Source organism: Squalius cephalus (assembly GCF_949319135.1).
Source record: "Squalius cephalus genome assembly, chromosome: 19".
NCBI lineage: Eukaryota > Metazoa > Chordata > Actinopteri > Cypriniformes > Leuciscidae > Squalius > Squalius cephalus.
The window spans coordinates 13,108,580-13,122,469 of record NC_137140.1 but is presented as its reverse complement, the minus strand read 5'-3'; the positions used below and the strand labels follow the sequence as shown (position 1 = coordinate 13,122,469).

Genomic DNA, 13,890 nt, shown 5'->3' with positions numbered 1-13,890 from the left:
TTGATCACTTTAATCCCAAAGCCTAACAAAGATTCTTCATATTTAGATAACTGGCGCCCAATTACTTTACTTAATTCTGATTATAAATTGTTAGCTTCCCTTTATGCAAATAGATTGAAACCATGCTTAGAAGAAATTGTCTCAGTTTCCCAATCTGGCTTTATGAAAGGTAGGCATATAGCAAATAACATTCGGCTTGTTTTAGATATTTTAGATTATAATGAATTGATCAACGATGGTGCAATCATTTTATTTTTAGACTTCTATAAGGCCTTTGACACGGTCGAGCAGGAGTTTATGTTTGAATCTTTGCGCAAATTTGGTTTTGGCTCTTCCTTTATCAGAATAGTTCAGACTTTTTACAAAAATATTAACAGCAATGTATCTTTGGTGAATGGTGTTTCTCCCCGGTTTACGATTAGCAGGGGCATCAGACAAGGGTGTTCTTTTTCACCATTTTTGTTTTTATTAGTCACAGAGGTTCTTAATAGTTTTATTACTCGCTGTGTAGATGTTCAGGGTATTGTTGTAGCTGAACACACTTTTCTAATTAGTCAACTGGCGGATGACCCCTGTCTGTTTTTAAAAGATGAAAAATGTTATTGTGTTATATATAAATGTTATATAACTGTTATTTTGTAAGCTTTAAAAACTTTTTCTAATGCTTCTGGTCTCACTGTTAATCGAAATAAAAGTGAAATTATACCAATTCACAGTCTTGAAAAAGGTCATATAGAAGGTATTGAGGTCAAAAGTTCTGTTAGATATTTAGGCATTTTAATAAGTAAATCACCCAAAGAGTGAATTTTAGATAATTTTTCACAACGGACAAAAAAATTAAAGAATGTCTTCAATAGAGATCGCTAATGTGTCGTCATCATGACGTATTCCCAATGGTGAACGCAAAGCATTTTGGGAATCCGCGGCACAAAAGGCGCCAGATTTCAGTGCATGGAGGGAAGAACGCTGTACTCAAGATGCCGTCTATCTGGGGTGTGGTAAACTGCAACAGTCGTTCTCATGATGGAAGTGGCATAAAGCTTAAGAACGGAATATCCTTTTATCGTTTTCCAGCGTGGAAAAATAATAGTACAAGCCATGTTTCAGAGGTGACAAAAAGGCGACGAATGGCATGGATAGCAGCAGTAAGGAGGCCCAAGATTACCTTCGATAACACTCCACCACACATGATGGTGTGTTCAAAGCATTTTCACAAAGGTAAGTTACAATTACTCTCTGTAAATGTTATGTTGTGGGCAAATAACCAGCGTGTTTTGTTTGCCTTAACCAGACCATTAGATTTGACGTTAGGCCAATGTTAACTGTTAACTAGCATGAAATTGCTAGAAAATTAGCTTAAGTTACCAATGTACTAAAGCGTAACGTTAATCAGTTTTAAATGTTGTACATCTAGGCTACATAGCAATTTATTTGGTGACTGTGTTTGCAGGCAAACCTGCCTATGAAATGTTGGAGTGTGATCCTGACTGGGCCCCTTCTCTGTATATCGGCCATACTGAGGTCAAAGCTACGAACACAGACCGGTTCAAGCAGTTTAGGAGAAGAGCGACGAGGTCACAACAACAGCAATCCCCATCGCTAGGCACTGACAACACTGGTCCTGAGGCTGATTTGGATAATGCAGCACCTTTATACCCAGGTAAATAGTAAAATATTACACTACCGTTCACAAGTTTGGGGTCAGTAAGATTTTTAATGTTTTAAAAGAAGTCTCTTCTGCTCACCAAGGCTGCATTCATTTGATTAAAAATACAAACAAAAACAGTAATAATGTGAAATATTATTCAAATTTGAAACGACTGTTTTCTATGTGAATATATAGTAGTGTATATATAGTGTAATTTATTCCTGTGATCAAAGCTGAATTTTCAGCATCATTACTCCAGTCTTCAGTGTCACATGATCCTTCAGAAATCATTCTAATATGATGATTTGATGCTCAAGAAACATTTATGATTATTATCAATGTTGAAAACAGTTATTTACATTTTTTTATTTTATGATGCTATGATGAATAGGAAGTTCAAAAGAACAGCATTTATCTGAAATCTAAAGCTTTTGTAACATTAAACACTACCGTTCAAAAGTTTGGGGTCAGTAAGAATTTTAATTTCAAGGATGAGTTAAACTGATCAAAAGTTACAGTAAAGACATTTATAATGTTAGAAAATATTGTATTTTAAATAAATGCTGTTCTTTTGAACTTTCTATTCATCATAGCATCATGAAATAAAAATGTAAATAACTGTTTTCAACATTGATAATAATCATAAATGTTTCTTGAGCATCAAATCATCATGTTAGAGTGATTTCTACTGACATAGAAAACCGCTGATCTACATTAGTGTAGGGCCCGCTATATTGGTCCAAGTGCCGGTTCGCCAATACACGGGGAAGGTTTCACGTGTTCTGTCCTCACTCATGCAAAGTATTGGTTGGTTAGATTTGTAATACATTAATCATATGTATTTACCCATTAATTCATCTGACTCCATAAATGAAAGGTTTTAATAATATCTGTGCCTCACTAAAAGTGAGCAGATGTTTGACTATTCCTTTTAACCATTAAATGAACAATGTCAAAATCAGTTGGAATAATCACATTGTAGCAATTTAATATTTCAGATATCAGAGATCAATTCCACAATCAATTCAAATATCTAGAACATGGTTATATATTGGTTACACCAAATAGTCTTACCCAGCTTGACCAGAGAGAGAGAGAGAGAGAGAGGGACAGAGAGAGGGAGAGAGAAAGACCACCTACTTCATGCGTACCCAGCCAAGAAGAGCCCGAGAGCCCGAGCACACCTTCCTTTATCCTCCTTTGACCAGGTGATATGGGGGATGGGGGACACCACCCTCAAATGGCTTCTATCCCACAGAAGGGGGGTTGCCTTATCTGGCCTTATCTCTAAACCAGTTTTCTCTAAACTTCTATAAACCTTATTTCCTTTTATTTTATCTATCTGGATATGAGATATCTGTAACACTCACTTTGAGACATTTCAGATGACACCAAAAGCATAAAAGTCAACGATAAACATTCACATTAAACCATGTTCTTGTGTGAGTTCTTTGTTTCTGAGAGGAAGAAAGGCTGTATATGGGGAGGTCGAATGTTAATTAGCCAGCAGGGCCATTTTGTCCCATAGACCAGTATTTTCAGTCTTACAGATTCCCTCCTTGATCCCGTGGGTCACATTCTGATGAACACTTACGGGGTCACAGTAAGACGTTTGTTATAATCCTTGAAGATGTAGCACAAAAATTGTCTTTGCAATGTTGGCATCGGTAGAAGCTCAGTGGTCTGTGTTCACCTGCAGAACACCTGTTCTCATCAGGTGTATAGCTTGAGTCCAGCAGGTGGATGAATGCATTTAGGTTCTCTTCCTGTAATCCTGTGACGTGAGCAAAGTTCATAGAGTCAATCTGGACCTTTTGTGACTTTATCAGTTGACGTGTCATTCCTTCATGGAGAAACTTCCACTTCCCTGGCACCTTCTCCACGATGATGATCTGATCCTTCTTGACCAACCCTGTCATCTCCAGCGGTACGGTGGTCTGGGCAGATCTCAGTGGATGAAGGGGTTCTCCTTTGGTCCACACGGCTTTTGTGTGAGGCATCTGAAAAGCATCTTAAATGTCTGCTTCACGATTGAGCACATATGAACTTACAGTCGTAAGGAACTGCATAGGAACGCATAATGCAATAAAGCAAAATCATGTCATGTTCAATGTAAAATACCATGTTCATGTCAGCAATTGTGAGTGGTACATTTGGTCTCATTAATTACCTGATTTTTAATTACCATGCCAATAGTACTCCTATAGAGGGTCAAGGAAGGACAAAGGAAGATCTTACAAGCTCTTACCCTGTTCTTAGAAACATTTAAATAAATGACATTCTAACAAAACAACCAGTGCTAGGTTAAAACAACATTTCATGAAGAGTGTCAGCAAAATTTTGGTGTAACCAAACATAGAGATTCAATTGAATTGATGTCCAAAAACATTGTTGCGACTTGCGAGTAAAATGGACAATATACAAATATGCAGAAATCAAAATAAGTTTCAGAAATGTTTGTCTGAATTACTCAAAGGAAATCAAAATAAGTTTCAGAAATTAAAATCAAAATAAGTTTCAGATCAATGGTTTTGTGTGTTTGTATGAGAGTGTTTTTTTTAGAATGTCAGAGTGTGTTTTTGTGTGCGAGAGTGTGTGTGTGTGTATTTATCTTTGTCTGTGACAGAGAGTGTTTGTGGGAGAGTGTGTTTGAAAGTGTGTGTGTATTGATCTGGCTAAGTCACAGTCGATGACAGAGTTGAATTGTAAATTTTGTAATTGATTGAAGTGCTCGCACTTCAGATCTGACTGTTTTTTTTTTGTTTCTGTTATTAGTGGTATGTCTGAGAAATCAGAGGCCCTCTGATCTTCCAATCACCCCAATAACAATCAGAAAGTTTGAACATTTTGAATTTTGATAGCAGGTCTGTCTCTGCTTTATAATTCGCATCATTGACTTGTGACTGTAGCCATTCATATGTATATTTCAGTGTTTTCCCATGAGTTGGCAGTCTTGTGAATAGTATGCTATGTGTGTCTCTTTTAGACTATCGTGACCATCTTATGTGTGTGAAGCTATCTGGATCTGTTTGTGTGAAGATGACACATCTTCGTATGATGTGTAGTGTTCAGTTGTGAGGGTATAGTGATGGAGGTGTGTGTTCAGTGTTCATGTCTAGGAGATGGGTGGAATCTAATCTATAACAATTGTGTTGCAAATTTCGATCCAGTTCTAAACTGGGAGGCCATATTTATGCAGTAATAGTGTGATGTGTGAAAAGGCCTTTTATAATGTCTTTTCACCCATCTCCCGAGTCTCAGGTTATGTTCTAACAATTCCGCTGTCCTGGATTTGCTCCAGGTGGGCTCCTGCCCCTCCTGGCATCTGTCCTTCGAGGATTTTGCAGAAGTAAGCCTGAGACAGAAAACAGAGGAGAGCGAACCACAGATAATTCCAATATTTCAAAAGCATTAAATTCAGACGTGTAGAATTCTTTTACTTGTTCCATTATCATGTCAGTAGCAATTTTAATTCCAGATGTCACATGAAACCGAGTTTCATTGACCACGTCTGAATTGTTGCTGTTGTTTCAGTGTGTTGTGACACCTGAAGCTGCTTTTTCAGTTCAGCCTTCAGGCCGCTGCATGTGCAATGCTCATTGCTTTCTCTCATTACAGCCAAAAACTGTGGTACTTCTGTCTTCTGTTTAGCATTTCACACCCTCCTCGTAAATTTACTTCTTTGATTAGATTACATTTTAGTTGTTGCACAATTTGGTTTGCTATTACCTGTGCCACAATTCTAGCCGTGTTTTCTAACGGTGAAAAATAAAGGCATACCCCTCCCCTTTTTTGGCACTGGGTAGCACACAAATGAAATTCTGTTTCAGAAATTAAATTTTAATGACGAAAGTCACACTTCTCCAATTATTATCCTGCTCGGCGAGTGTAATATAATGTTTATTATAATTCAAGTTATAATATAATTATATTCTTTAACAATACAAGTCAAATTATATTGTTTTCGGTCTCTGAAGAATCTCTGGAACAACTTAACGCATGGTCAAATCTCTGCTTGTTCTCATGTCAATACATTTGAATATGAAATGGCTTTTGGCTCAGGACTGATAAGATGTACATTGGCTGTTTCTCTTTTCTCTTTGCTAGGTTTCAAATACCTTTTCTTCTCATTTAGTCTTTTTAAATGGCCATTATAATGTTTGATTCTTCTATTTACTCTTGCTTTATATTTTCCGTTTATAGATAAGGAAACTATATCGCTTTGCAGTCCTTCTCCTAAGGATGCACGACACAACCTCGCCAGTCTGACTTATCAAAACAGAGGTAATTGGCTAAATATCTGATATTTGCCGTATTCACACGTACAAAATAACAGACACTTAAATAGCCCCCTTGAATGCCACCTCAGGAACTTAATTCAATCGTTTAAATTAGTAGAGGTCATGACCACCATTAAAAGACGTTAGCCGATCAACTTACTTTTCTTAAAATGGCTTTGGTTTAGTCAAGCTCGTGGTATATCCACGTACACTTATCTAAAAGAACATTAAATTAGAACAGAGGTTATGGAACGCACCCGAATCCAGGTTGATCAAACAACATTTGCTGATTCTGAATGGAAATAACTCGCCCCCCTCATTCAAGTACACTTGAATCTGATATCCAGTATTAGTCGTCACTAATGTCTGGCGCAAACTTGTGGAAATATACGAATCCGGTAATCTATTTGGGAAAAATAATTGCAGAGCAATCCAGAATGAGTTCAAACGTGACAAAATTTTGTTCTCTGAAGCCTTAAATATGAAAAGGTTTTTGTTTCTGGATTAATCAGATGCGTTCGCAGTTTCTGATTTTCAAATTCATTGTGAATCACATTATAGCCACCAAATTCCGCATAGACACACGTGTTTAATTCAGTTTACACAGGATACTGGCCTAGAATACAACATCTACAACCTTTACCTAAGTGTTCCAAATACACTCACAGCAAAGCAATAGAATACAACATCTATATCACCTTTGCTTAAGTGTTTCAAATACACTTACAGTAAAGCAATCCTGTGTTTGAACAATAAATTTTAAATTAGCCTATGTGCATGCTGTAGCACAAACAACCAAATTGTGTTCTATGTGCACGATGTGTTAAGCACAATTTCAAATTTTGAAAATGCAGACAGGTTCAATGAATTTAGATGTAAAACTATTAAGCTATTTGCTATTGGGCTGCTACCCGACTAGCAAATGACGCTAATAGCTGAAGGCCTTGAGCGTCCAAAGTTGTTAGGTCAGTAAGAGTTTTAGATGCATTTGAGCTTTGGTTACTTGCAGAGTGCTGTTTTTTGTCATTAGATTGTGATTGTCTGCGTTTTATGAAATAGGGTGGAGGTCTGCCTCTGCCTAGTGACCAACACTTTTCCTCTGTATGGCCTGTTTTGTGACAGGAATTACAGAATCTGTTCAGTTTGCCACAGTGTGGCTTTCTGAATTCTCCTGCAGATGGAGGATTTTCATGACATTCTAACACAGCTACCTCACCATGCATTTGTTTCCGTGACTCAATTCTTGTTGCCCAGCTAACAATACCTTCAAATGTATTTTGTGCTGGAGAAGCACCATACATGAGTGATTGCTGTACACGCGGCCCTGCATTTGTAAGCAGGAATTCAAGGAGAATTACATTGTTGTGGTTAACACCTTCAATTCCAGAATATTCCTCAAAAAGTTCAAACATATTTTCTGCATATGTCTCAAATGATTCTTCAGTACTCTGTTTCCGATTGAAAATCAATTCCCATCCAACAGGACTACAACCACGCAGCTCGCGAAGGCATTGTTTTAGTCTATTCAAGATTTCGCTCTCAGGCTCATTTTGATGCATTGACTGTACAATGGTGCCTGTCATCAAAACCTGTGGTATCTTATAGATCAGAACATCTGGAATTGAGCTGATAACAATTTGCCAAATATCTTTTGGTTCGAGCTGAAATGCATGTTTTAGACTAACAATGCGTCTCCACCATGGTTCGAATGGCCCTTTCAAAGGGAATGGTCTGATCTCTGCTTTAAAGGAGAACTCCGGTCAATTTTAACATTTAGCTCATTTTTTTGTAAATTTGGAGTGCTACCAGTACAGAGAACAACGACAAAAATCGGTGTTGTCTACACCGTGTTATCCTCTTTTTAAAATTTGCACCCTGTTGACTTCAATGGGGCAAGTTTTAAACCTGCTTTTAGCCTCTTAACATCCTTGATGTGTCATTACAATAAAACAGTAGTCGATTGTCGAGTTCACATGCGTGATCATAGGTAGGCTACTAAACCTATGCGCGTGAACTCGACAATCGATTACTGTGGCCTTCGACCGAAAACAGGAAGAAAATACAGGTATGTGCGCTGGCTGAATAAACATCATTTTTATTCATATCTTTCACATCTACTGCAGTCAGATTGACCCGCGTTCACTCCGAAGGAATCACTCACATGACCTGTCCACTTGTAATGACACATCAAGGATGTTAAGAGGCTAAAAGCAGGTTTAAAACTTGCCCCATTGAAGTCAACAGGGTGCAAATTTTAAAAAGAGGATAACACGGTGTAGGCAACACCGATTTTTGTTGTTGTTCTCTGTACTGACAGCACTCCAAATTGACCATAAAATTAGCTCAATGTTAAAATTGACCGGAGTTCTCCTTTAAACAAGCTACATTCAGTTACTGTTAAAGGACGCCGAATGGTTGACTCTGTGCCGTTTGGGTGTCGTATCACCTTAAGGGCAGAAACAGGCACTCTTTTCATAACTTTATCACATGCTTCATCTGCCTGAAAAGATACGAGATTATTAGAGCAGGCTGCCTCATCTAAGAAGTGTACATTTTTAGCCCAATCGCTGTTAAGCTTTTTGGGAGACTTGCTTTTAGCATTTAGCAAAGCCTTGAGATCTGCAATGGTCTCTTTGTGATTTTTACACTTTTCAGTCAGGGCTAACAGCTCAGCTAGTAATTTATCTAGCTGTGTTTGAAGATCTTGAATCTTTTCCTCAGACTTTTGTGCCTCTGCATTTTTAGAATGCACTTCTTCACATTTAGCATCCATAAGCGAAGATAGAAATTTTGTTAACTCATTTAGCCGTTTATAACTTATGAAGTTTAAAGCCTCAATTATTTCACCATGATTTGATTTCTTCTGCTTACTGCCCACTGTTCTCCACCAAGTGAAAATTTCATTGTCAATAGCATCCATGATAAGTTGTACAGTGTAGGCTCAACCTTTTCAGCCCATAATGTAAACAGGACATGATCAGTACACATGATTTCACAATAATGGGACTACTTAGATTATTCTGATACTTCTAATCTCTGTTTCATACAATTCATGCAAATGGAGACTTTCCCTCCCAGTCAGCCAGTGACACAAAACAAGGGTTAAACGTTTTGGGCGCAGCATGGCTTTAGCATTTAGCATTAAAGTTAGCCTTGAGCGTTTTGAAAGCAACATGGACAATAGCATTTAGCATTAGCCTTGGGCGCAGCATGGCTTAGCATTGACAATAGCATTTAGCATTAACCTTGAGCGTTTTTAGCTTGTAAATCATATCATCCTGTTTTCACAAAATTTTCTTTTCCTAAACAATGCATCGATCTGCCCTTTTATTTATAAAATCACGTGTTTTCCGATCGTTTACAAACTTAGATTTTTCTTTCTGTTGTTTGCTCATTCTCATCACGTGTTGCTAGTGTTTAAACAAAGCCACTACAACAATGGGTGGAAAACATGCAGCTGATTTTAAAACTTTTAGGCTTTACTTTTTCAGCTCTTCATCGAGTTATTAATTATTTGGAAGATGTTATTCTCACTTTAGGTTTTGTTTCTTGTTGCTTAGGCAAAACGAGGAGATCTTTAAAATCTAATACACAAGGTTTTTCATTCTTCATCTGGCTGCCGCATCACGCTTCTAAACAAAGGGCTTTACTTCCGACCCGTAAACAATGCAAACATTTCTTCAACACTTCTATAAAGGGCAGAAAAAGTTTACTTACCATAGCGGCGGAAGAAAGAGAAGATGTTCAAACCTCGTGCTGATTTTACAATCCCAAATACTTGCTAGAAAGGACGTTTCTCGTGATCTTTTTGATCTGTTTTGAGATCACGTCGAGGTCACCATTTTGTAGGGCCCGCTATATTGGTCCAAGTGCCGGTTCGCCAATACACGGGGAAGGTTTCACGTGTTCTGTCCTCACTCATGCAAAGTATTGGTTGGTTAGATTTGTAATACATTAATCATATGTATTTACTCGTTAATTCATCTGACTCCATAAATGAAAGGTTTTAATAATATCTGTGCCTCACTAAAAGTGAGCAAATGTTTAATTCCTTTTAACCATTAAATGAACAATGTCAAAATCAGTTGGAATAATCACATTGTAGCAATTTAATATTTCAGATATCAGAGATCAATTCCACAATCAATTCAAATATCTAAAACATGGTTATACATTGGTTACACCAAACAGTCTTACCTAGCTTGACCTGAGAGAGAGAGAGAGAGAGAGAGAGAGAGAGAGAGAGAGAGAGAGAGAGAGAGAGAGAGAGACCACCTACTCCATGCGTACCCAGCCAAGAAGAGCCCGAGAGCCCGAGCACACCTTCCTTTATCCTCCTTTGACCAGGTGATATGGGGGATGGGCGACACCACCCTCAAATGGCTTCTATCCCACAGAAGGGGGGTTGCCTTATCTGGCCTTATCTCTAAACCAGTTTTCTCTAAACTTCTATAAACCTTATTTCCTTTTATTTTATCTATCTGGATATGAGATATCTGTACCACTTACTTTGAGACATTTCAGATGACACCAAAAGCATAAAAGTCAATGATAAACATTCACATTAAACCATGTTCTTGTGTGAGTTCTTTGTTTCTGAGAGGAAGAAAGGCTGTATATGGGAGGTCGAATGTTAATTAGCCAGCAGGGCCATTTTGTCCCATAGACCAGTATTTTCAGTCTTACATTAGAATAATATTTCACAAAATTACTTTTTTTTTTAATCAAATAAATGCAGTCTTGGTGAGCAGAAGAGACTTCTTTTAAAAACATTAAAAAATCGTACTGACCCCAAACTTTTGAACGGTAGTGTACCGTATGTTGCCCCGTGTATAGCTATCTGGATTCCTTAGGAATAGAGGTTGTGATATGACACAATTTCTTTTTATTGTTACTATCAGACACTACACCTGCAACTGAGATAGAAGGTCCCGTGAATCCACCCCCATCGCCGGGCACTGTCCACACCGGTCATGAGACTGAGTTGAATGAAGCAGCACATTTGTTCCCAGGTAAATATTGGTAACAGACGCAAGTAGACTCAATATATTTATGTCCAATGTTGTTTCTTTATCTAGACAAAGGATTAAACCTAAGTGTAAGTACCTTTCACACAGAGTTGTAGCTTTTCTGACACAAAGGCCAGTCGTTCTAGAAGGGTTTTTGGCATGCTAATGTAACAGTCTTGAAATACTTGGAGCAGCTATCAGTAACAAAAGTATGGTGTGAAAGTCACATCCATGGGCCCAGTTCTTCAAAAGTGTAATTTTGATCAAAGTGATCCAGATTGATAAATCCTGTGTCTTGATGTGTGGAATCAAGAATTACTTTTGAACTGGTCCCTGATCACAGATACAAGAACATGGAATTTTCAAATCGGGATAATTTTTATCCAGATTACACTGTTTTGAAAACAGTGGGCCCTGGGCATCAGGCAAGTGTACAGAGATTTACAGTTTATTCTTCTTATTGTTATTACAATCAGGCTACTCTGCACCTGTGGCTGAGATGGAAGGACAAGAGACTCAGCCCCTACCACCAGCCCCAGACAATGCAGGGAGAGAGGAAGATATGGAAACTGAAACATCAGGGGATGATGGTGCTCCAATGGGGAATGCAGATGAACAGCAGAAGTGGACCATGTGTGGCCTCAGACTCAAAGAAATAATACGCTTGCAGGAGGAGAATCGAAAACTGAAGGGAGAGCTCTCCAAAAAGGCCCTGGATGAGAATTTTCTCAAAGACAATGATTCAAAGGTGAAGTACTACACTGGCCTTCCATCTTTCAGTCTATTGATGGGTGTGCTGATGCAAGTCATTCACAATCTACCAAAATCAAAAACAAAAGAAAGAAAACTCACCTATTTTCAAATGCTCCTTCTGACCCTTATGCGCTTAAGACTTGATCTGCCTGTCGAACATGTTGCACACCTCTTTGACATTAGCCGACAAACCGCTTCCAATCTGTTCATTGAGACCATCAATGTACTGCATGCACACCTCAGCCCTTTGGTGTACTGGCCAAAGCGACATTGTATACAGGCTAGCATGCCACATCAGTTTGTAGAGATATTTGGGAATCGTGTTACTGTTATTATTGACTGCTTCGAGCTTTTCATTGAAAGGGCACAAAATCTACGTGCAAAGGCACAGACATATTCAAACTACAAAAGCAGGCACACAATGAAATATCTCATTGGCATAACACCACAAGGTACTATCTCTTTCATTTCCAAAGGGTGGGGGGTGGGGGGTGTGTGTGTGTGTGGGGGGGGGGGTGTGCCAGTGATAAGCAGATCACAGAGAACTGTGGCTTTCTTCAGAAGCTCTCGCCTGGAGACCTAGTGTTAGCGGACCGTGGATTTGATATTAAAGAAAGTGTTGCCCTTGTGGGTGCTACACTGAAAATACCTGCCTTCACCAGGGGCCACAGCCAACTTAATGCAAAAGATGTGGAAGAGACCAGGAAGTTAGCTCATGTCAGGATCCACGTGGAACGAGTGATAGGGTGTATGCGCTCTAAGTAACATATTAAATGACACAATACGCCTGGGATTTGTGGTGCCTTGTGAGGGGGAGGATAAGACTTTGCTGGATAAAATTTTGGTTGTGTGCTGTGCTTTGACCATTATGTGTCCAAGTATTGTTGTGAAGCCGTCGTGTTAAAATTATACACCATGTTCACATCTAATATGTAAATGTTTTTTTGTTTTCCAAAAGATTTTGTAATGTCTCTTCTCGCATGTAATGATTTTTTGTGGGTGATAAGTCACAGACATGTGCAAGCATCTCATTGCCATGACTCTTCTCTGGCTGGTGCGCTGCTGAGTCCCACGCAACCTAAATGGAACCACTGTATAGGACAGTTCTGATTATCGCAAGCAACCATATCATCAAGCTCTTCAGGCTGTCTGCAAATGCACCACAACACAGCCTTTTCACTTGCCCTTCTTTTGGTCTGGGGGGTGTTACCTGGCTGCAGTGTGGCCAATTTGATTGTGTTTTTTCGTGCTCGTTTTTTGTTTTTGTCTGTGGGCTATGAATCAAATAATGGCACAGGTAGGTCTGCTGGAGGCACAGGTAGGTCTGCTGGAGGCACAGGTAGGTCTGCTGGAGGCACAGGTAGGTCTGCTGGAGGCACAGGTAGGTCTGCTGAAGGGGGGGGGGGGGGGGGGGGGCTGGTAGGGGCTGGTTGGACAACCTTGTGCTTGGGTGTTTTACCTGGATGTAATGTGGCCAATGTTTTTCTCACTGTGTTCTGTGCTCGGTTTTTGGGTTTGTTTGTGGGCTGGGAATCGGCTGATGGCACAGGTAGCTCAGCTGAAGGCACAGGGGGTGGGGGTTGAGTGTAGTGACAGGCTACAAGCTCAGGTAGGACAACCTTGTAAAAACATTTTTGTGCAGTTGGCAAAAGTGTCTTCCAAAGTTCTTCGTCAGGCATGACACGTACAGTTGCAAGGCTTTTGGTCGTCCAAACAACAAAGTCACAGAACCTCGGAAGATTTGAGTTTGTACCTTATTACCTTATGTACCTTTGTAGTACTTATGGGTCTGCTTCAACTCCATCCTTCCTTCTGTGAACTGCAGACAAAACTCCATGTCAGTACATGCCTGCAGAATGTTATGGTCCTGGTGCTTAAAAGGGCATTTAATCTCCACACATCCTTTCCCGCAACATGCACAATGCACAAGTGCATCAGAAGTTGCGCCTATTTCAGGGAAAGAAGGGTTGATTATGAATCCACAGTGTTCCAATTTCATGTCCCTGTGCCGCAGCTCCATCTGTGTGATGTAGGAGACCCTTGCCATATCCTCTTTTTCTCTCCCCCATTTAATGGCCTCTGGGCCATTGTCAGTCTGTCTCAGTGAAGGTTTCTGTGGATAGCACACCTTCTCCACAGTTGACTTTGCTGGTCTGGTTATGGAGGTGGAGACAACAGCGTGCATGATGGAGGCGGTTAT

General features: G+C 39.4%; 1 protein-coding gene across 1 annotated transcript; it reads left to right on the top strand.

The window, feature by feature from the left end:
- Window positions 1-1,013: 1,013 nt before the first annotated feature.
- On the top strand, window positions 1,014-13,371 carry LOC307147426 (uncharacterized protein; the record flags this gene model as incomplete). Its single annotated transcript, XM_079852159.1, has 7 exons — window positions 1,014-1,218; window positions 1,451-1,660; window positions 10,830-10,940; window positions 11,414-12,174; window positions 12,252-12,407; window positions 12,988-13,071; window positions 13,333-13,371. The coding sequence occupies exons 1-7, from the start codon at window positions 1,128-1,130 to the stop codon at window positions 13,369-13,371; spliced, it is 1,452 nt and encodes a 483-aa protein (XP_079708285.1). The 5' UTR covers window positions 1,014-1,127.
- Between the last annotated feature and the right edge of the window lie 519 nt (window positions 13,372-13,890).